Consider the following 21566-nt stretch of genomic DNA (forward strand, 5'->3'; position numbering starts at 1 on the left):
GGGATCTCGGCCGGCTCCTTCCAGCAGGGAACCCCCGGCTCGAGGAGCAGCCCGGCGCTCTCGCAGGAGCTGACGCAGCCGCTGACGCAGCGCGTGTGCGTTGCCTGGCAACGGAGGGAGATTTAAACGGGCTCAGCAGACTGGTCGCTGCCCACCAGCAAAGGGCAGGAGGAGTTCAGGTGCAGCTCGTGACTTCCCGTTTCAGTGCCGGTAAGTCTCCTGCTACAACATGGCTGCTCCCCGGAGGAAAGCTGCTGCCAGAAACACTGAGGAGGCCCAGACAAGGGCCCCATGCTCTCAGAAACGGGAGGCAGCAACCAAGAAGTCTGTGGTAGATTTTAACTTAACCCATGACACCCCTGTGCTCTCTTCCCCCTAGCAGCAATTTGAGAAGGGAGGAGGAGTGGAAACGGGTACCTGCTTGGTGGAGGGGGCATCCCCCATCCCAACATTCCCCGGCTCCCCAGGTGCCTCTGCATGATAGGTTTGAGGCCCTGGATTTTGAGGGGGGGACGAGTGAGAGTGTGGAGACAGGTTCACCCATGAGGTTGCCTCAGGTGAAGCGGTCGCCCCCAAGCCTCAAGACTGCTTCTACCCGTAAGGATAGAAGGGTGATTGTTGTAGGTGACTCCCTCCTGCGAGGAACAGAGGGCCCTATATGCCAGCCCAACCCTACCCGCAGAGAGGTGTGCTGCCTTCCTGGGGCACGGGTCAGGGACATTTCAAAGATAATTCCTGGGTTGATTTGGCCTTCAGACTATTATCCTCTTTTAATAATTCAGGCTGGCAGCGAGGAAGTTGATAAGGAAAGCCTGGGGTCTATCAAGAAAGACTTCAGGGGGATGGGGCAAATACTTGAAGGAGCTGGGGTGCAGGTGATCTTTTCTTCTATGCCTGTGTTGCCAGGGAAGGGTACAGGGAGGATCCAAAAAACCCAGCTCTTAAATAGATGGCTTAAGAGCTGGTGCAGATACAAGAATTTTGGCTTTTTTGACCATGGGGCAATCTACACTGCAGCTGGCATGATGGCTGCTGATGCAATCAGCCTGTCCCTGAGGGGTAAGAGGATCTTAGCTGAAGAATTAGCAGGATTCATTGACAGGTCTTTAAACTAGGAACAAAGGGGGAAGGGGGCAAAATAAGGGCTACTGGGATTGAACGGGTCATTTGAGGGCTTGTACGAAACTCTGTGGGCAATGAGGGTGGAGTGCAAAGGGAGGGAGTAGGGCAGGGGGATGCTGGGGATGCTGCTGTAGGGAATCCTAGACCTAAAGGTGGAGAGACGGGTAGCCCGGCTGAAGTGCCTTTATACCAATGCACGCAGCCTGAGTAACAAGCAGGAGGAACTGGAAACTGTGATGCACTCGGAAAGTTATGACCTTGTTGCTATCACAGAAACATGGTGGGATGACTCCCACAATTGGGATACTGCCATTGAAGGCTATAGACTCTTTAGGAGAGATGGGCGAGGTAGGAAGGGTGGGGGAGTTGCTCTCTATGTCAGAGATTGGATAAACTGTGATAGGGAGCTCCCTATGAGAAACAGTCATGAACAGGTTGAGAGCCTGTGGGTTAGGATTAGAGATGGGACTAATAAAGGTCAGCTGGTATTAGGGGTATACTACAGGCCACCTGATCAAGGGGAGGCTGTTGATGAGGCTTTCCTGCTCCAGATGTGTGAGGTGTCTGGCTCACGGGCTCTTGTCCTGGTGGGGGACTTCAACCATCCGGACATTTGCTGGGAAAACCACACGGCGAGCTGCAAGAGCTCCAGAAGGCTCTTGGAATCCATTGATGATAGCTTTCTCGTTCAGGTATTGGACAGACCGACCAGAGGTGAAGCGTTGCTGGACCTGCTGCTCACCAGCGCTGAGGAGATCATCAAAGGTGTCAAGGCTGGAGGCTGCCTGGGCTCAAGCGACCATGCCCTGGTTGAGTTTGTGATCTCAAGTGATGTGGGCCTGGCAAAGAGCAGGATCAAACACGGAACTTTAGAAGAGCAGACTTCAAGCTACTCAATGGATTGCTGGCCAAGATCCCCTGGTGTGCTGCCCTCAAAGACAAGGATGTTGAGGAGAGTTGGCTGCTCTTCAAGGATGCCCTCCTGGCAGCACAAGAGGTCTCCATTCCACTGAATAAGAAAGTGGGCAGGTGAGGTAAGAAACCGACATGGATCAGTAAGGACCTGCTGAGAGAACTGAGGATGAAGAAAGGGGTGTACAAGCTCTGGAAACAAGGCTGTGTCACCCGGGAAGAATACAGGGATGCCGTCTAGACTTGCAGACGTGGGATCAGGGAAGCCAAGGCGCAGGCAGAACTGAACTTGGCAAGGGATGTGGAAAACAACAAGAAAACCTTCCACAGGTACATTGGCCAGAAGAGATGGGCCAAAACGGGCATACCTACTTTGGTAAATTTAAAAGGAGAACTGTCATAACAGATGAAGAGAAAGCTGAGGTGCTGTTGAATGAGTTCTTCACCTCGGTCTTCACTGGTGGCCAGGATTCTAGTCTTTTTCACGTCCCTAAACCCTGCATCCCCAAACCTCTATGTGGGGACCAAGGAGGTAAATCCCTCCCCACTGTAAGGGCAGAGCGAGTCCGAGAGTGCCTCCTTAGACTGAATGCGTACAAGTCTATGGGGCCAGATGGCGTGCATCCCAGGGTCCTGAAGGAGCTGGCTGAGGTGGTTGCTGAGCCGCTCTCCATCATATTTGAGAAGTCGTGGCTGTCAGGTGAGGTCCTGGATGACTGGAGGAAGGGTCACGTCACTCCCATTTACAAGAAGGGGAGCAGGGAGGACCCGGGGAACTACAGGCCGGTGAGTCTCACCTCCGTGCCTGGGAAGATCATGGAACAGATCCTCATGGACAACATGCTCGATCACATAAAGAATGAGAATGTGATCTGAGACAGCCAGCATGGCTTCACCAGGGGAAGGTCATGCTTAACTAAACTTATGGCCTTCTATGATGGAGTGACGGCGATGGTGGACGAAGGGAAGGCGACCGATGTCATTTACCTGGACCTGAGCAAGGCCTTTGAAAGAAATAATAATAGGTTCCTCCTTCTCCATTCGGCTACATCATCAACTCCATTATAGCGTTTACAATGTCGTTGCTGTTGTTCTTCAGGGCACGGAAGAACACTATTCTCCTGGGGAACCTGGCTGCCCGTGGCCTGCACATCTATACCCTCCTTTGTGTAGGGAACTGGCTAGAGGGCCATGCCCAACAGGTAGTAGTTAATGGAATGAAGTCCAGCTGGTGACATATTACAAGTGGTGTTCTCCAGGGGTCGGTACTGGAACCCATCTTGTTTAATATCTTTACTGATGACCTAGATGAGGGGACTGAGTGTACCTTCAGTAAGTTTGCAGATGACACCAAGCTGGGAGGTGGTGTTGATCTGCCTGAGGGTAGGGAGGCCCTTCAGAGGGATCTGGATAGGCTGCATCTCTGGGCTGAGGTGAGTGGGATGAGGGTCAACAAGGCCAAATGCCAGATCCTGCACTGTGGCCACAATAACCCCATGCAGTGCTATTGGCTTGGGGCTGAGTGGCTGGATGTCCGTGAAGAGGAAAGGGACCTGGGGGTGTTGGTCAGTGCTCGGCTGAACATGAGCCAGCAGTGTGCCCACGTGGCTAAGAAGGCCAACAGCATCCTGGCCTGTATAAGAAATAGTGTGGCCAGCAGGAACAGAGAGGTAATCATCTCCCTGTACTCAGCACTGGGGAGGCCGCACCTCAAGTATTGTGCTCAGTTTTGGGCCCCTCACTACAAGAAAGACATGGAGGCCCTGGAACGTGTTCAGAAAAGGGCAATAGAACTGGTGAGGGGTCTGGAGCACAAGTCTTATGAGGAGCGGCTCAGGGAGCTGGGATTGTTTAGCCCGGATATGAGGAGGCTCAGGGTAGACCTCATTGCACTCTACAACTTCCTGAAGGGAGGTTGTGGTGAGGAGGGGCTTGGCCTCTTCTCCCAGGCAACAAACAGGACCGGAGGAAATGGCTGCAAGTTGTACCAGAAGAGGTTTAGATTAGACGTACGAAAGAACTTCTCTCAGAGTGGCCAGGCACTGGAATGGCTGCCCAGGGAGGTGGTGGAGTCGCCGTCGCTGTCAATGTTCAAGAGGCGTCTGGATGAGGAGCTATAAGATACGGGTTAGTGGTTTGTGGTTGCTACAGTAATGGGGGGATGTTTGGACTAGGTGATCTTGTAGGTCCTTTCCAACCTTGTGATTCTATGATTCTTCTGATGTAGTCTACCGAGGCTTCAGCAAAGCCTTTTATAAAATTGTTTTCTTAGTTTAAGCAGTTTCTAAAATTCATGTAGCAAGAAAAAAAGTTTAGACTTATAATAGTATAAAAAGCGGCTTTATAGCTTCAATTGTGGCAGATGTGCAAGTAATTACCAAAAGTAGAATTCAACAATTCTCTGTAAAATAGGAGAAACACCCAGATAGGCCTCAACAGAAGGTACTGCTATCGCTGAAGTGAGAGCTCTCCCTTTAGGGCAAAATGACTAATTCAACTTTAAAGAGAATATTATGTGTAACAGCTTCTGCAACACAGGGCGAGAAGTTCTGGTATCACAAACCCACTGTCTTTAGTACTGCATGCATGACAGCTTTCCTTAACCTTTTAAGGTTGTTTGCTAGGTTATTTCACTGCATCATGAGGTAATCTGAAAGTATCACAATTAAGCCAGTAAATTTGGGATTGTTTTACTCAAACTGAAAAAGTAGTTCTGTACCAAAATGTACACAACTTGGTAATAATACAAAATGTTAATTCTGCAAGACAGAATGTCAGTTAAATCCACCAAAATGAACACTGAGCCACCGTTTATTGTCAGTACAGCATTACTTTAAATAAGCTCACTGAATGAACATAGAAATAAAGTAGATCTTCCCCAAATAAAATGGCAGCTATTAACAACAATACTGCAGGAAGATGCGCATTCATGATAATCACATGCTGTCATAGCATATCTAGCATGTAGTATGTCTTCATGCTTGCACAGCAGCCTTGTGAGCTCATTACAATAATGTCGATTTGGTGATGTACTACAAAGACAATCCATATGACTTATACTGAAGTTGCATTTTTAACAGCACCTCTGCTGGACACCCCCTTAAAAGTGCCACCACATTCCTGTAGTGAACACATCTAGGCCAAACCACTGATCAGCCACCGTGCACTCCTTCCTATGCCCCCAAAAAAGGTCATCAAGCACGTGAACAGATTCCTCCCATGATCAGCTGGACAGGGTGATATTGACAGCAACCTTCCAGGAGGTGAATACAAACTAGAATACACCTGTGTTTTCTGTATTACATTAAGAACACCTGAGACTGCTTCACTGGTCCAAGTACAGAATTTTAATACAAAATCTGTTGCATTAACATGATATTTCACTGAATTCCCTTTATTAGTACTTTCCATTAAAAAAAAAAAAAAATCTTAAAATAAATATTCCCCCTCAAAAAAGTTTAAAAGGAATTAAAACAAAACAAAACAAAACAACCCCAACCCTGTAGTATTAAAGAACAGTGTGGTTTTCTGACTTCATTTATCTCAGTGTAAGCAGTGGATTCACACCTCTTCCTGGGGTCAAACACCGAGAACAAAAAATAGTTAGTAATATGCAAACACACTGTACCTTGAGAGACTTCTTTTAAAAGAAATGTAAACATCTGTTACCGATTCTTGTTTGAATGCAGCATTCCTATCCAAAACGTACAGGAAACCGCATTTCTTTAAACTAACAAGCTGTCTGACAAGAAATCAGTATTAAAATTGTTGGGTTTTTTTTTACCTGAACTAAATGACAGAACGGTTAAGACACTGTTGTTTTTTCCTACTTCAGCACATACTATAATTCAACAGTTCAGCACTTTGCAGGTCACAAGTTCTTCTTGAAGTAATAATCTAAATTGTGAAGATAGACACTAAATGTCGCTTAGCTGCAGAAAATTAAGTACTATAAGTAGACAGAGGTTTCTATGGGGCTAACGTGAGTTGATAACAACTGTCTCAAAGCATAAGACCTAACTTTAACATTTCAGCAAAATCAAAACTGGGAATTCATGGAAAACAATTATGTTTGCCATCACTACAGAAGGACCAATGCATTAAAGCCAAGGTTAGACAAACAAAAACAATCAATCATCACTCCCCTCCCCCTCAAGAAAATAAAACAGAGCAACAACAAAAAACAACTGTACAACGTACATATCGTATTTCACCTTCGTAATTACCAGTTTACATGTCAAAATAATCTCAACCTGTAAAAACATGTGACTGGCCCTTCAGAAAATGATGCTTAAAAGAGTAAGAATTCCAAAACTATATTTAAGACAGCTGACAACACTTCTTTCGTGAAGTCATCTCTAATCACTGTAGAACATAAAAGGCATAAGTAGTCTCACACAAGTCCATTAACTCTCAGATTATTGTCCATAGAAATCAGTGACTTGAAGGTGATTTTCATTCTAAGCTTCACAGATTATATTATTTTTTTTCCCCTTTACTCCTTAGTCAGTTGCTTCATTTCAAAGCTGTAGTATTCAAGCTGCCTTCTTAGTGCAGGTTCCTTGAAGATCTTGTAGGTTTATTTTTGACCTGATAAAAACATAAAAAACTGATAGGTTAAAACAATACTCTGTTTGCTTTATATCACTAATGTAATTGTTACTGAATTTTGTACGCTTGGAAAAAAGGGCAAAACAGCAGAGAAAGATATGAAGTTCTGTACTTCGTACCTGTTGTGGATCATGTGGCTTTTGACTAGATGCCCAGCTGCAAGAGCTGCCATAAGCGATAACTCCCCGGCCATCACGGTAGCACACACGATTTTAGCAAGCTGGCGGGCATTTTCACCAGGGTTGTCTTGACTTGCACCTTGAACCCCTAACATCTACAGGGCAAAATATGAAATGTTATACTATAAAAACTAAGTAAATCTACAGTAGATTTTAATATTATACCCAATCAAGTAGCCTTAAATCTCTTGAGTATTAATTTTAAGCTTTAAAAGTTAAATAAATTAAAATAATTAAATAAATCTAATATTTTCATGTCAAACCCGCCAGGTTTCAAGAGGACCATTCCAACAACACCACACTATGACAGCAGGCTTTTATCAAAGAAAATGATTTTCTGCAAACTTTCTGCTTCATACCTGCAAACAGGCTTGCTGTGGTAGCAAGTTGGTGCCTCCTCCAACAGTCCCTATTTCTATAGATGGCATTGTGCAGCTGATATACAGGTCTTCATTGTTGGAACCAGTACGCTCCATCAGAGTGATGCAGTTAGAGCTGCCTACATTCTGAGCAGCATCCTTTAGGTCAAGAAGAAAAGGAAATAAATAAATAAATAGAAAATAAAAAAACCCCACAAGCACACTCAAAAAAGTGCTCATTTAAGGATTACAAACTATAGAAAAGCTGATTCGGTGTAAAACAACCTTACCTGACCACAGGCAATGTAGATAGCTGTAACAATGTTTGCAGCGTGTGCATTGTAGCCACCTATGCTACCAGCCATAGCAGAGCCCACCAGATTTTTGTTGATGTTCACTTCAACTATATCTTCCGTAGTTGTCTTCAGTACCTAAAGAAAGTGATACGCCATTCCTTTAGCAGGAGCAGAAATACCCTATTTCACATTCATAAGTTTTCTTCCCTAGCCCCTTGTTTGCTTCCAAATGGAATTTGACTCTACCACAGATACCTCTTTTGCTCAAAACAAGCCCTTTCAAATGCACTGTGTATTATTCAAGTAATAGTGGAGAAGTCAATTTGGAGTTCATCAGCTACCTTCTCTGTTCCCAGTTCTCACTGGAATAAACAAGCCAATTTGAGAACAATATCCCATTAATTCACCCTAAAATTACAGCAACTTTTCTTCCAAGTCATTCCAGTTAGCAAACCCACTCCATGTTGTTCTCCATAAGAATATAGAGCTCAGCTGAATACTTTAAACAAAAAACACTGATACACTGGAAAATAAACACAGTATGCAGTAATGGGCCTGTATACTATATTAGTGTGAAAGACTCAGATAAAATATTTGCAACAATTCCATATTAAAACTGTCAAAGAAGGCAAACAAAACTATGCTGTGAGCAAGTTTAAACCATATCCAGTGTAAAAGGAACAGCAACTGGTGAAAGTTGCTTCATCAGACAAGAAGCTAAGGCAGCTTTGGAATTAAGTGACACCTCTTAATTGTCAGTGTTCCCTGTGGTGAGGGGCATCTAGATTTACAAGAGAATGCCAAGTTTGTGCAAGAGACAGGAAATAAGTGAAAATGACCAAAATCACTGATTTCATTTTAAAAGCTATCAAGTTCTGGCATGATCTTCCAAAGGAAAAAAGTAAAAATCCAAATGCCTTCAAGTAGACATGCATCATTAAATATTTAACATATCTTAGAAAAGACAGTGAAAGAAAAGATATATATGCACTGTTAAGAGGTTCTCAGGAAAAGCAATAAACGGTACAGTGTTAGTATAAAAATACTTGTAGGAATCATCCCTACATGGAGCAAAGCTAACAGTATTTTTATGACCAAATTACAATAAAGCAGACACTTACTTCTTTAACAACCTTGGCTGGAATGACTGCTTCGCAGACAACAGACTTCCCTCTTCCCTCTATCCAATTTATAGCAGCAGGCTTTTTGTCCGTACAGTAGTTACCGCTGATAGCTATAACCTGGAGATCAGGGAACTCTTCATTCAACCTTGCCAGTGCTTTTTCAGTACCCTGTTAAAACAAAAGAAGATACCATTAATGGCTGATGTATCAATTATGGTTGTGAAGTAAGCTACTTAAGGACAGCACAACAGCACAACTGGATTAAGCCTTGTCAGATCACTAATTGCAGATGAAAAAATGAGAGAGATTCTCAGGAAGAATCTTATACACAGACACAAATGGTAGCATGATCACCATCCTTTCTGTGACGTACTAGGAATTACAGGGAAATATTTAATAAACAGCACCGATTCCTTGCCAGTGCATAGTGATTTTTCTGGATATGTTCTAGGCAAACATGTGCTATACTGAAGATTCAACACAAACTAAATCATATAAAGTGACAGACGTGCACGGAATTCATTTTGGAAGCCAGAAGAAAGCGCTTCTCTACACTAGAGAAATCAGAATAAAGGTCTGCTACACTCAGTACTAGGTCTGGAGAGAGCACTTCATACAGCAACAGCTGTCAATACTGAAACCTAATCTCAAAGAACACAAGGCATCCCATGTGTAACGCTGTCCTTGTTTCACGTGGACAGAGTTCATTTTCTTCACAGTGCCTGATATGACACTTTGTTTTGGCTTTAGGAACAAACAAACCAACACTGATAACACACTGACGTTCTCGTTATTGCTGAGCAGTGCTGCACAGAGCCAAGGTTGTTTCCATTATTACAGCTTCCTGCACTGCCGTTGAGGTGGTGAGCCATTATGTTGTACATCACTTACTTTGCAAATATAAATACATTTTCACAATCGCTATTATTTCCCCCTTTTCTGCCTTAGTAAATTAGTTTCTAGCTCTATCTGTGAGGCTTTTTTTCCTCCCAATTCTCTCACAGTGAGGAGGGGAGTGCATCTTGTATTTCTTTCTGTTTTCACATGCCAGCTAGTCACATATTAGTCGGATACAACTGTTTTAATTGTTATTATTTTTAAAATAAATACACATTTACTAAGAAGATTTATATGGACCGAGCCTTACTTTTGAAATCATATTCATTCCCATTGCATCCCCTGTTTTGGACTGAAAACGGATATAAAGGTTCCGACCAGCCAAGCTGATGAGAAGTTTTTGTAGGCGGGCAAACCTGCAAGATAATAAAATGATCACTTAAAAATAGCATGAGCTGATTCTCACCAATGTATGCATATCCCTGTGGACAGTTGTAAGATCAGAATAAACATAACTGGTAAGCAAAGATCTCTCTAAATCCTCCTAAAATTAGCATGTAATCATTAGTCTGTGAAGAAACTTCTGGGCTTCAAATAAACTTAGTCTAGTTTTATATTTTTAAACATTTATTTTCTATCTTTAGTTTGTGCTGTATTCTCTGTGAACGCTATACTAACGAGGATCCCAGAAAGGCCAGATTCCAAGCTTGAAATTATTTACAGCACAGTGCTGAGAAGAACACAAGTGAGTTTTCATGTTTACTTTAAAATGCTTAAACAAATACAAGTAATGCATTAAGTAACAGGCTATGCATGGATACTTGCTGCTGTTATTCAACTGTTTACTACTTATCATCACAAAACACGTATCACTAGCCTTGCCTTATAGCTAGTTACTTTCATTTTCTTACATTCATACGACATGGGACAGCCAAGATGAAAATGCAATTTCTTGCACTGCAGCATGCACATACTGGGACCTTTCTACTGTCCACTAATGTCTTATATTAGGAAATAAGGCCACAATAACCATCATACTCACCTACTTGTGCTGTCAAAAGCTTCTTTCACTATTTTAAAGCCTTCAGGGCTTTCAAGCCAAGCTTTGACTTCTGCAGCCCGGCAAGCAGAGGGCAGCCTTACCACAGGTCCTCGAGTCATCCCATCTGCTAGAATGCGGCTCCTTGCTCCTCCACCAAGCTAAAAATGAAAGCAGAAACAATGTAAGATTGCTGACAATGAATTTTATTTTTTATTTATGCCTTGTGTCATCCCTCAATCACATTTTATGTTATAGTAAGTCTTCAAGCTTGTCGTATAGTACTTACACATATTGCTCTACATCCTCTATTTGTGCTTGCTACAAGACATCCTTCTGTTGTTGCCATTGGAACCTGAAACTCTTTGTTATCCAGATATAGTGGTCCTGCTACGCCTACAGGAATAGGCATATATCCAATCACGTTTTCACAGCAAGCTCCTAAAACCTTGGAAAATAATACATAGGGTTATAATTAAATGGAGTGGTATGGCAGCATGCATACTGTACATGTGATTACAACAAGGTATCTTAGATAACAACCCACAGCCCTACCAATAAAGCAAACAATTCCCAACACATAAAGTTATAGCTATAGATATCAATAGCTAATAACATTAAAATTAAGTATTTGAAAGATTTATCTTACCACGACTTAAATGCTGCTTAAACTTTAAATGCTGTTAATTTAAAATAAACTTCCACTGTAACTCAGGCTCAAGGCTATATTTTACTCAGCTGAACTCACACTCAGTATCAGTGTAATTATGCATTTTTTACATAAAGTAACAGCATATCTTGGAAATAGTTTTAGGCTAAGCTACAAAACTAACACACCGCTCTGGACTGAAAAACATCAAGGAAATGTTTGTGCATACATGTATTTTTAAATCATTTGTTTTGACCATCTCACTGTTAGCTGACATGCATCACACGTTCCACAGATTTTGAAAATAGTTTTACAGTAAGTTTTTAGTTGTCTGCCTTCTACTTACCAAAGAATAATTGTAATTCCTATAAGGAAGATATTGCAAAGATGAGGGTTCAGGCAGCTTCTGGGATAACATTTGTCTGCGAATGGACACTCCTCGCTCCTGAGTTTCCATCAGGGTTTCCAGTTTGTATGCAGGAATATGCTTTGCATTAACTAAGCTGATCACTTCCGCATCAGTAAGGAATTTCGCTCCCTTCTGTAAATGTAAGAGAATGGGGAAATAGTTTTGCTAGTGAAAATACTTTTAAAGGCCTCCAAATCAAAGAGGGTAACCTTACTTTGACATCCTATCCCATCTAAAGGAACAAACTGCACATCCTAGCCCAATGTAAAGATTTTTACTCAGGCACCAAGTTAAGCAAAGAGAGAAGCTTAAAGCACTCAATATATCATGAATAATGAAACTGCCTCTTCCCTCCTAGTTCCATCTTAGGGACAGAGAAAGAATCTTAATAGAAAATGTTTCATTTACAGCTTCAAAACATGCACACCTATCTCGTTTTCCCATCTCGTTTTCTCATCCCATGGGAATTTACTGCAGCAGAAATGACTTCTGAAAGGGTTTTTTTCCTTCCCCCTGCTGTTATTAATGCCACAGAATTAGCTGACATTATAATCAATAGGATTATTTAAAAGCTAGGAGAAAAATTGCTACTCTTAAATCAGATTTTGTCACAGAGGCTAAAAGAAAAAAAATAAATAAAAGGAAAAGAAAAGTAATTTGTTTTTCCATACCTCCGTACTTCCAAGTATACGAACACATTCCTCAATAGAACGTGGTTCTTTAGGTAACTCAATCTCTTCCTCTTTTTTATTAGGAACTGACGAAGCTTCCGCAGGGTTAGAGCTGCCAACTACAAATGTAGCTTTGGTTGATGACTCTGCTAACACAGGCTTTATGACTTCAGCTGCATAAGGACAAATGAAATGAACTTTGGTTTAACAAAAATCTCAAGATTAATTTCCAAAAACAAACGCTAACACGGATTTCACTACTTGTTGCAAATGCTCAGCAACAGATTTCAGACTAAAATGCTAAAATTTACCATTCCCATCTTTAGCAACAAAAGCTTCTTCTACTGTGCTGGTCTTCTGACTGGTTTTCAAAAGTCCAGATTGTTTCCTGCAGCAATTCTCAGGGACCTTTTTCTGGACCATCACAGGAGATGTTATGGGATTCTTCAATGAAAGCGTGGATTCGGTCTCTGCTTGTTCGAAGAAAATGTATTTCACAGCAAGGAGAAGGGCTAAGCCAAGAGTGATTACTTGCTCAATATCCATACTGGCCATTCTAAAAAAGTCAAAAAAATCAAGAAGTAAATGTAAACATGTGACATATGTAATTTGTGTGTTAATAACTTCTGATATCCACTTCCTTTAGAAAGCGTAATTGCACGTGCTAGTCAAAACATATTTTCTAACAAGGTACTAGTGTGCTACTTTAGAGAAGTTACTCATTAATTCTTTGTATTACTCACAGTGTATTTCATTCACTGTTTACTAGATCTTAAAAACAGTTAAAAATAAGTTAAATGCCTGTAAAATTAGTCACTATTCAACTGCTACTTCAAATTCATGTAACATGTAACCTACCTCCTCAAGATAAGGTAGAAAGAATCAAACGACTATCACCCTTTGTAAATAATAAAAGCTCTGAGGGAAGTTGAATTTCTGGGAGGCAAAAATCTCCTGTATGATACAGTTCTGAGCTCTCATAAATAATACAGAACCACAGCTGCTCAGTCTTCAGATGAACTGAAGGAAAAGTAATAGCGGTATGGATCTCTGTTCACACTTGGGTGTGAACAGTCATAAGCTCTGCCTAAATAATTTTTCCTAATACAGTCAGAAAACACACTTTACATAGTTCTCTGAAAAGTTAGTGGAAAGAAATGGTGTTAGGATGCATCTAGTACAGCTGGCTCAGCACCTTATTAATATTTCAAGGAGATTGGAGGAGTAGAGTAATAATGAAGTATTTCTTATGAAAAACACCTTGAAATTCTACTACAGATTGCACCCTAAGAACCAACAGCTTAACAGCATGGGTGAACACACCCTACTCCATCAAATACATGTCTTTTCTGTGAAGTGACTTACCGAGAAAGGTAGAACTGCCACAGTGAAACATTAGGTTCAATTCTCTTTGGTGCGTTCTCATCTAATCCCACTGCATTTTCTACCGTACCATTTTGAGAAGCTGGCTCTGCTATCCAGCGACTGTGCGCGTGAACAAGAACCAAACCCAGGGACTGCATTAAAAAACACAAAGCAAAAAACAAATGTTATTTTTTCAATCGTAATTTATGATCTAATCTAGTAAGACCAGACATTTTGTTTCCCATGCCTCAAAACTCTAAAGGCAAAGAATTTTCCTGACCTCTCATCTACATCATTTATTGGCCTATCATTATAGCTTGGAGCACATCCCTGCACATCCTTCCTCTTGCTCAAGCAATAAGCAGAAAAAGCCGAACAAATGTACACATGAAAAAGCTGTTTTATACAGAAACGGTAAATGCAGAGACTGCGTAAACAAGGGACGTTATTAAAAATGACCAAGGTAAGGTAAAGTCATGCCCACACAACACAAAAGTTTTATTCATTCAGCAAGGATACCTTACTGATTGCATAAGGGCAGGTGAAAAAAAATAAATAAATGCAAAAGCTACAAACCATAATCATTTTGACCCTCTGTGTTACAGGATTTGGTTTATTTTCTTCTTCTTCCAGAACACGAGCGAAATGGCTCAGCTGCCATATAGGACGACCTTCACGACTCTCTCGAGAAAGCTGCAGAAATTAAAAAAATAAAAAGAATGAAAAGTAACTTTAATTTAGTAAATTCTTGAAAAAAATCCAGTGAGCTTCAACCCTGTATTTTTATTTGATCACTTACAAAAAAAGAAAAAAGAAAGTAATTTATACACAAAAGTCTAAGCAGTCGACCAAAAGTTACGTGTGTGCTGGGGAGAAACTGCAGACACACGTTAATTTAAACTACTTTTTTGGGCTTTGTTTTTTTTTTGCAGTGCTTTAGGAACTGCTGAGTTTGATTAATTTACAGTGGCAATAACAAGACACTGCCCATCAGCTGAGCTATAGAAACTTTTTCCATTTTCTTCTATTCACTTCAAAAGGAAGACAAAAATGCTGGCATGTACCTGAGTGAAGAAACAAACAGCCTACAAGAAGCAGGGGGCGTGAAGGGGGTTTAATGTTTTCTGTATGTGGATCTTACCTCTAATACCAAGGACACACAAGCTGGAAAGAAGGTCATGAAGACGAAGTAGTTGGCAAGAACAGACATACAGCCAAAGCAGCACATTATCTCAAGCTGTCGCACTCCTACATTAAAAAATATATATACATACATATATTTTTACATTATTCCGAATAGGCAACAGGCTTTGAACACAAAAAAAAAGCCCTATCATTTTGTACCAGCTTGTTCTAAGCACAGTATGTAGTTATGGGATTTACACAAAAAATTTTAAGTGTAAAAATAAGTAATTATAATTACAATTTACCAAGCTTTTGAAACCGTACAATGAAAGTTTGAAACTCCTCCCTTCATCTTAGCAAAGCCAGTATTATGTATTGAAATCCCTTGTAAAAAATGACCAATTAAGGGTTCGGGTTAATACACCCCTACCTGTACTTTCACAAGCACGGCATGCAGAAAAAGTCAATTATGCTATGTCACAAATGCATTACAGAACTCCCTCAATAAAGATAGATGATCTGGCAGTATAAATCATTCAAAAGTGTAAAGAAAAAAGAGGTTTTTTTTCCTGTATGTAAACAGAAAAACAGTTTATTAACACACATCTCTCTCCTGCCCCCCAAATGCCCAAATATAGAGATGAAGTTACTCCAACACCTATTAATTGAAACACTTCATATCTCATCAGCTATTTATTTATTTAACTGGTAAGGTTTAGATCCTTAGACTTTAGAGCTCACCTGACATAGTACCAACGCCAATCACAAGGCATTCCACAAGCGCATCCAGTGTAAATGTAGGACCTAAAATTGCCATCCCACGTGAAATATTTTCTCTCACCTCGTCCTGAGAAGAAAAAAAATCTGAATGTTACAACCAAGACAAAAACTGAAGAAAGGGAATACACATAACATGATTAGTAAGTCAAGTATCACAGTGAGAAGGCTTTATAAAGCTGGCATTAAGCAATTTAAGAACGTGTTCCGATATATTTTTCTCCATCTCCCATATACTGTTATGCTTTGACAGCCTTTAGAAAGCAGAAATATTTAATTTCTAAATTCTCCATACGTGGTTTATCACTGTTCTAAGCTCCCACAACTTTGGTGGGCAGCTTTTAATGTGGTAAAAACATTTTTATGAAGAACTTTCTTGAAAATTAATGAAGGCTATACCTTGCTACTGTTACATAATAATCTTCAAACACTATAATATTGCATATCTATGACGTAAAACATTATATTATACTATATTACTTAATATACTATATTGCACAATACATATTATTTTATATTATAATGCATTATTGCACTATACATATACTATATCACTATCATTTATATATACACATACAAAATACATCATAATTATCACGTTCAATTACCATGCACAGAATTTCGTTCACATAAAATAACTTCAGAAATAACAGAGATATAAGCAATGCTGTTTACATTCTGGTCCTATATTTAAGCATAAAATTAACCTAGCTCACATGATTATCGCATATTAATTGTACAGCATCATTATTCACTTGTAACACCACAGAATATAGAATCTGGACTGCATCTGATCTTTCCTCTGTACTGCTAATATCACATTCACCTGTGCATCTCTCCACGAGGACTGTTCATCTGTGAACATTAGATTCAAAAGCTTAATTGCAATAACAATAATACTGACCTGTGAATTGGAACTTAGAGCAAACTTGGCTAGTGCACTTGCTCTTGAAAGATCAATCAGAAGGAGGAAGAACGGTAAAGCTTCACTGGGGAGAAAACAAACACGCAAATGGACACACATTAAAAATAAATGGCAAGATTTATTGCACAGGAAAAAAACAAACCAACAAGCAAGAACTCATATTTGCTGCTTACTTTAAACCTGTCAGTTCTTTATCCAAGAAGTGAATCACGACGGTACTAAAAACAAAACTTGAGAAGATTGTGAAGAGACCAGCAATACCTTGAAAAAGAAAAAAAAAAAGGGAAAAAACATCGCATATATACAAACACTGAGAGTGAGAACAAAACCAAAGCGAACAAAAATGCCCTATGCCTCTAGATTAACCTTAATGCACGTAAAGGACTGCATGGGCAGCAGCTGAGGGGATGCTGCTTCTACAAGAATACTGAAATCTAAACTTTCTGCAGTACTCAAAGCAAGGCTTTGAGAAATAAAAGTGATAAACTTCCTCATTTTATTTTTTTTCTTTAGAAAAAAAAAAAAAACAAACAACAAACCACATCACCAGAACTGGCTTATCAGCACCAACTTTCAGAGTTTCACATAAAACTTATTTCAAGAACTACAACTCCAGTGTCTTATATAATCCTGCACAAGCCCTCTTAAAAATTATACTATTTTTGTCATCAGAGTAAATATTCTCATTGAGCAAAGTAACCATATTCCATACGTAGATGCTAACATTCTAACATCAATTACCGATTCACAGAAACAACAACATGCTGATTAAAATGCATACATAACATACAAAACCAGATACAATACCTAAAATGTACTTTGACCCGAGTTGCCTTAGGTTCTGAAACTGGAAATATATGTAAAGGATTGCTATACAGCGTGTGATTGTCAGGATTATGATGTCGCTGCTCAGAACGTCCTGTATGGAACACAAAGCGGTTTGTTTAGGTTTCACATGTGGAACCCGACTTTGAGTTTTAATAATGATGACAAAAAACAAAAATCTATTTTGGAGTTGCACTAAAAACGAAGCGTTTGGGGTGGGGGAGGCGACAAAAATAGATATCACTATTTTTTGTCCCCAAAATTCAATATCTTAAAAAAACATTAATATCAGACCTTTGATTATTAGATGTTGTGCAAAGGAAAATCTGATTTAATCCTAGAGTGGTTGATGTTGGCAGGTAGCTCTGGGTCCACCTGGCCCAGCCCATGCCCAAGCAGAGATACCCAGAGCAGGGCGCCCAGGCCCAGGCAGCTTCCAAAGACCTCCAAGCAGGAGAACCCACAGCCTCTGGGCAGCCTGTGCCAGTGCTCCATCATCACACAGCAGAGAAGTGCTGCCTGGTATTCACAGGGAACCTCCTGTGTTCCCATTTGTGCCCAGAGCCTTGGCTTCATCCTCTCCTGACCCTCTGCTCAGGTGTTCACATACACTGATGAGATCCCCCAGAACCTGCCTTTCTCTAGGCTGAACAGACCCAGCTCCCTCAACCTTTCCTCCTAGGAAAAGTGCTCAAAATTTAATGAAAACATTTGGTAGCACACCACTGCATACGCTTGCATACAGCTTTCCTATAGAGCACAGGAAAGAATAAAGAAGTTCCTGCATACTTATTTTCCCTCTGATATTATAACCTGATCTTATTCTACCATGTACTCCAAATTTACTGATTAACAGTAAATATTACACATGAATTTAAATGCTTACTTCTTCAAGTTTTGGGCACTCATAATTCCAGCCACAGATCTTATCATTCCCAGTGAACATCTTCATGGACATCATACAGATGGTAAGGGTCACTGTTCCCACAATGACTTCCCATGGATGAGAGGCCACAAAAAGGCCATGCATTCGAAAGAGCCTGGACAACATTTTCAGGACTGTTTTCTGGCAGCTGGCAAATCTGCAACAAAAGAATATTTCATATAAGCATGTAAGTCTAAATTTCAAGAGCAGGTACCTCAACGTTATCCCCCTCTGATTTTATGTTCTCTACTTTCTTCGGTGATTTAAGTTAATTCCATTTGAAACAGTTCTTTCTTCACCTCAAACACACAAATCCTTCTTGATTACAGTATTCTGCAGCAGTTCCCATAACCAATTCCCAGGTTACTGATACGTTTCATCATCCCCTTTGCTTCAAACGGATAACAAACACTGCTCACAGCTTCCCTTCACATGACAGGAACATGGATGCTCCATCAGTTACCAAATCTGCATCTTTCATTTGCTCTGTGCTGTTTTTAGACCCCGAGTCCATATGGGATGTTTACTCGTGTTTTATAGCACAGAAACAAAACGCTATAAAATCATCTCTAAAATACATAAAATACATAAAATCAAGGGCTTCGAAAACCTCACAAAGAATGTTAACTATGCAAATACATCCAAAGTCCCACAGGTACTTAAATGGCAGTTTGACTTATAATTTGAAATACTGAACTATGGAAAGTCTGTACAAACCTAGAGGAGATTTCCATAGAGGACTGAGGGCTCTATACATTATCAGACTGAAACTGATAAAAATCCCTTTATGTTGCCTCAAAAATAACTATTTATGCCACAGACCTGGAGGAAGACAGACTCTCTCCCACTTTTCCTTCTGCATCAGCACCCTAAACATAGCTGTCATTCATGGCAGAAATGAACAAAAATGGACAAATCTATCTGCCTGGTGCTCCTGAAGATGCCAGAATCATCCTGCTTGTCACACTGCTTTCCTCATGGTCACACATAAGCATCACCAGCACCGCTGTGTTTTCTTTACCCTTCCGAGCCAAAGGTGTGGCAGGATTTTTTTTTGACTGATGGAACCAAGTGGGTAATTTCATTAAGAGGGCTGATTTTCTTACAGACAAGTTATTTCATTTCCATTGAAAGAGGGGAGGAGAGAAGAGCCACCAAGTAAAGAAAGGCCGTTTTTTGCTGCTTTTTAAAAAATCTTTTAATTTTTTAACTCATTCAGCACCATCCCTTGTTGTTCTCTGTCAAATATCATCTACATCATCCTATACATTTACGTTTGCGCAGGACCATTCTATGGTGGCACTATAGTATCTTTAATTTAGAAAATAAAAGGGAATCAGACACAACCGTAGCAAAATCTTACTTCCAAAGCCTATGGGACCAAGCCAACTTCAATATCAAAATTCATAAAAACAAATAGCAAATTGTTACCAGGCCGAGGAAAACCCCGAAGAGAAAAACAATTATGTACGTATTTCTTCAAATATTACTTCTCGTGCTTGTAAGCACAACTAGCAGGACTCCTGCCCCAGTAAGCATAAATTGGCCTCTTAAAAATCCAGCAGGGGACGACATATTCATTTGATGATAAAAATAATTAGCCAGAATATATATTTTTAATCAGCTAATGTTTCTCAACTAATTAATCACTGCTGAGACACCCTGGCTGCCACACACTGCTCATCCTTCACTGAGCTTCACCGAGAGGCAGCAGCTCCTCACCTGAGAGCTCCTTACAGCCTCCATGAATGCTCCATCAGCACCGACTACATTTTCTTTCTTTTGCTGGCATTTCTACCCTGATCCTGCAGTACTGACAGCAGTACAAAATGGACAGTGCACCCAGTCAGAGCGTGTTCTTCAGCCTGACAAACATTTTTATTCCCACGCTTTTAGCTTGAGATGGGAAAGACATAAATCCACATTCGAAACTGAAATTTATCTTCAGCGTCTTTGTTTTGTTAGATTTCAAACGGGTGGTTCAAAGGGACATAGTGTAAATCCTATCTCTGCCTTCTGCTGTCTGATCAGAGGATTCAGGGAGACCATTCCGGGAATCGAAACGAAAAGTAGGGGAAGAAGGACAAACAAACCCCCCAAACCCAGACACCTCCTGCACCCAAACAGCTGCGGCCCCGCAGAGCAGCAGCATCCCGGCGCGCCGCTCGCAGCATCACCCGCGGAGAAGCCGCCCGCCCCGCAGCACTCCCAGCTCCAGGCTGACTCAGCACCGCCGGGCGCTACGCAGCCGCGGGCGGCCCGACGCCGGGCAGGCGCCTCGCTCTCCCTCCAGGCCACGGCTCCCACGCGAGGCCGCCGCCGCCGCCCCGCCGTCCATCCCGCGCCTCCCGGCCGCTACGAGCCGATTTCCGGGCCGTCGGCCGCCCCCCCCCCGCCGTCCCAACGTCGCGCTGCCCACCGCCGCGCTCCGCGACCCGCCCGCCCTGCCCCGCTCACCGCCCGGCCGAGAGCGAGCCCCTTCCTGCTTCCCTCCCGCCGCGCCGCGAACTGAGGCGGCCGCTCCTCCCCGTGCAAGGACACCCGGGGCACGACGCGCCGGCCACCGCCATCGCCCGATCGCGCAGCCAATGGCGGCACGCCGGCACGCCCGGCCCGCGGCGCGTCACCTTCCGCGTCGCCGGGGCAACCACCCTACGAACGCCGCACGGCGCGGGGCTCGATCAGGAGCGGGGAACACGCCATCTCGCCATGGGCCGCCCGCCAATAGGACCGCGTGCTGCCCTCCTCGCGTTTTCTGATTGGACAGTGGGATGAGGCTTATTTACATACGCCGATCGAGCGAGAGGCCCGCTCCGCCCCCGCGGGGCCCGGAGGCCGGAAGACGGCGCCGCCTCGTCGTGCCTCCGGTGGGGTCGGCGGGCGCGGGCGTAGGACGCGGGGTCCTCGCGGGTCCTCGCTGGTCACCGCTTACTGGTCACGCCTAACTCCGTAAAGCCAGATCGTGGGCTGCGAGGTTTTGCTGCAGTCATGCTCTAGATTTCCCAAAGCTTGCAAGCACCGCTCGGTTTAGAAGCAGCTCTGTGTGGTACTCTGCTATAAAAGCGTTACTGTAATCCCGAGAAAGGACGGGCTGACGAAGGGTTGTTTGAGGGCTACACCCAAGGCAGATGTTATCGCTGAGGAAATCGTTGCCAGCTCAGCCCTCTAACATGTAAATAGGCCGTTTGTTGCCATCCTCCCTGTGATGTACATAAATCCCGGTGACTGCTGTGTAACCGCTCCCCTGCTGCCTTCCCTCACGACGCACAGGTTTCCTCAGTATCTCGCCTTTGTTACCTGGAAAGTAAAACGCCGTCACTGCGCTTCCTGCAGTAATTTGGCAATATGCGCTGCAATTGCAGTAATTGCGTGTGGATATGACTAAGGCAAAGCAAAGCAGCAATTTGTACCTACTT

At 42.2% G+C, this 21566-nt stretch overlaps 1 protein-coding gene across 1 annotated transcript; it reads right to left on the bottom strand.

The window, feature by feature from the left end:
* Positions 1–4827: 4827 nt before the first annotated feature.
* HMGCR (3-hydroxy-3-methylglutaryl-CoA reductase) lies at positions 4828–20770 on the bottom strand. Its single transcript, XM_072359431.1, has 20 exons — positions 20608–20770; positions 18112–18307; positions 17208–17319; positions 16574–16661; positions 16380–16464; positions 15440–15545; positions 14715–14821; positions 14150–14266; positions 13574–13725; positions 12520–12764; positions 12209–12381; positions 11475–11669; positions 10769–10927; positions 10483–10640; positions 9751–9856; positions 8601–8771; positions 7474–7614; positions 7184–7342; positions 6765–6919; positions 4828–6624 (listed from the first exon to the last, which is right to left on the bottom strand). Exons 1-20 carry the CDS (start codon positions 20718–20720, stop codon positions 6570–6572), a joined length of 2793 nt encoding a protein of 930 aa, XP_072215532.1. The 5' UTR covers positions 20721–20770; the 3' UTR covers positions 4828–6569.
* Between the last annotated feature and the right edge of the window lie 796 nt (positions 20771–21566).

The sequence above is a fragment of the Excalfactoria chinensis genome, chromosome Z, assembly GCF_039878825.1.
Source record: "Excalfactoria chinensis isolate bCotChi1 chromosome Z, bCotChi1.hap2, whole genome shotgun sequence".
NCBI lineage: Eukaryota > Metazoa > Chordata > Aves > Galliformes > Phasianidae > Excalfactoria > Excalfactoria chinensis.

Excerpts from the sequence above, each read along its gene's own strand:
- HMGCR (XM_072359431.1), bottom strand. The coding sequence starts at position 20,720 with ATGGCGGTGGCCGGCGCGTCGTGCCCCGGGTGTCCTTGCACGGGGAGG. Across the intron at positions 13,726-14,149 it reads AGAGGGTCAAAATGATTATG|TCCCTGGGTTTGGTTCTTGT; the intron begins GTTTGTAGCTTT and ends TTTTTAATGCAG. Across the intron at positions 12,382-12,519 it reads TGTTGCTAAAGATGGGAATG|CTGAAGTCATAAAGCCTGTG; the intron begins GTAAATTTTAGC and ends GTCCTTATGCAG.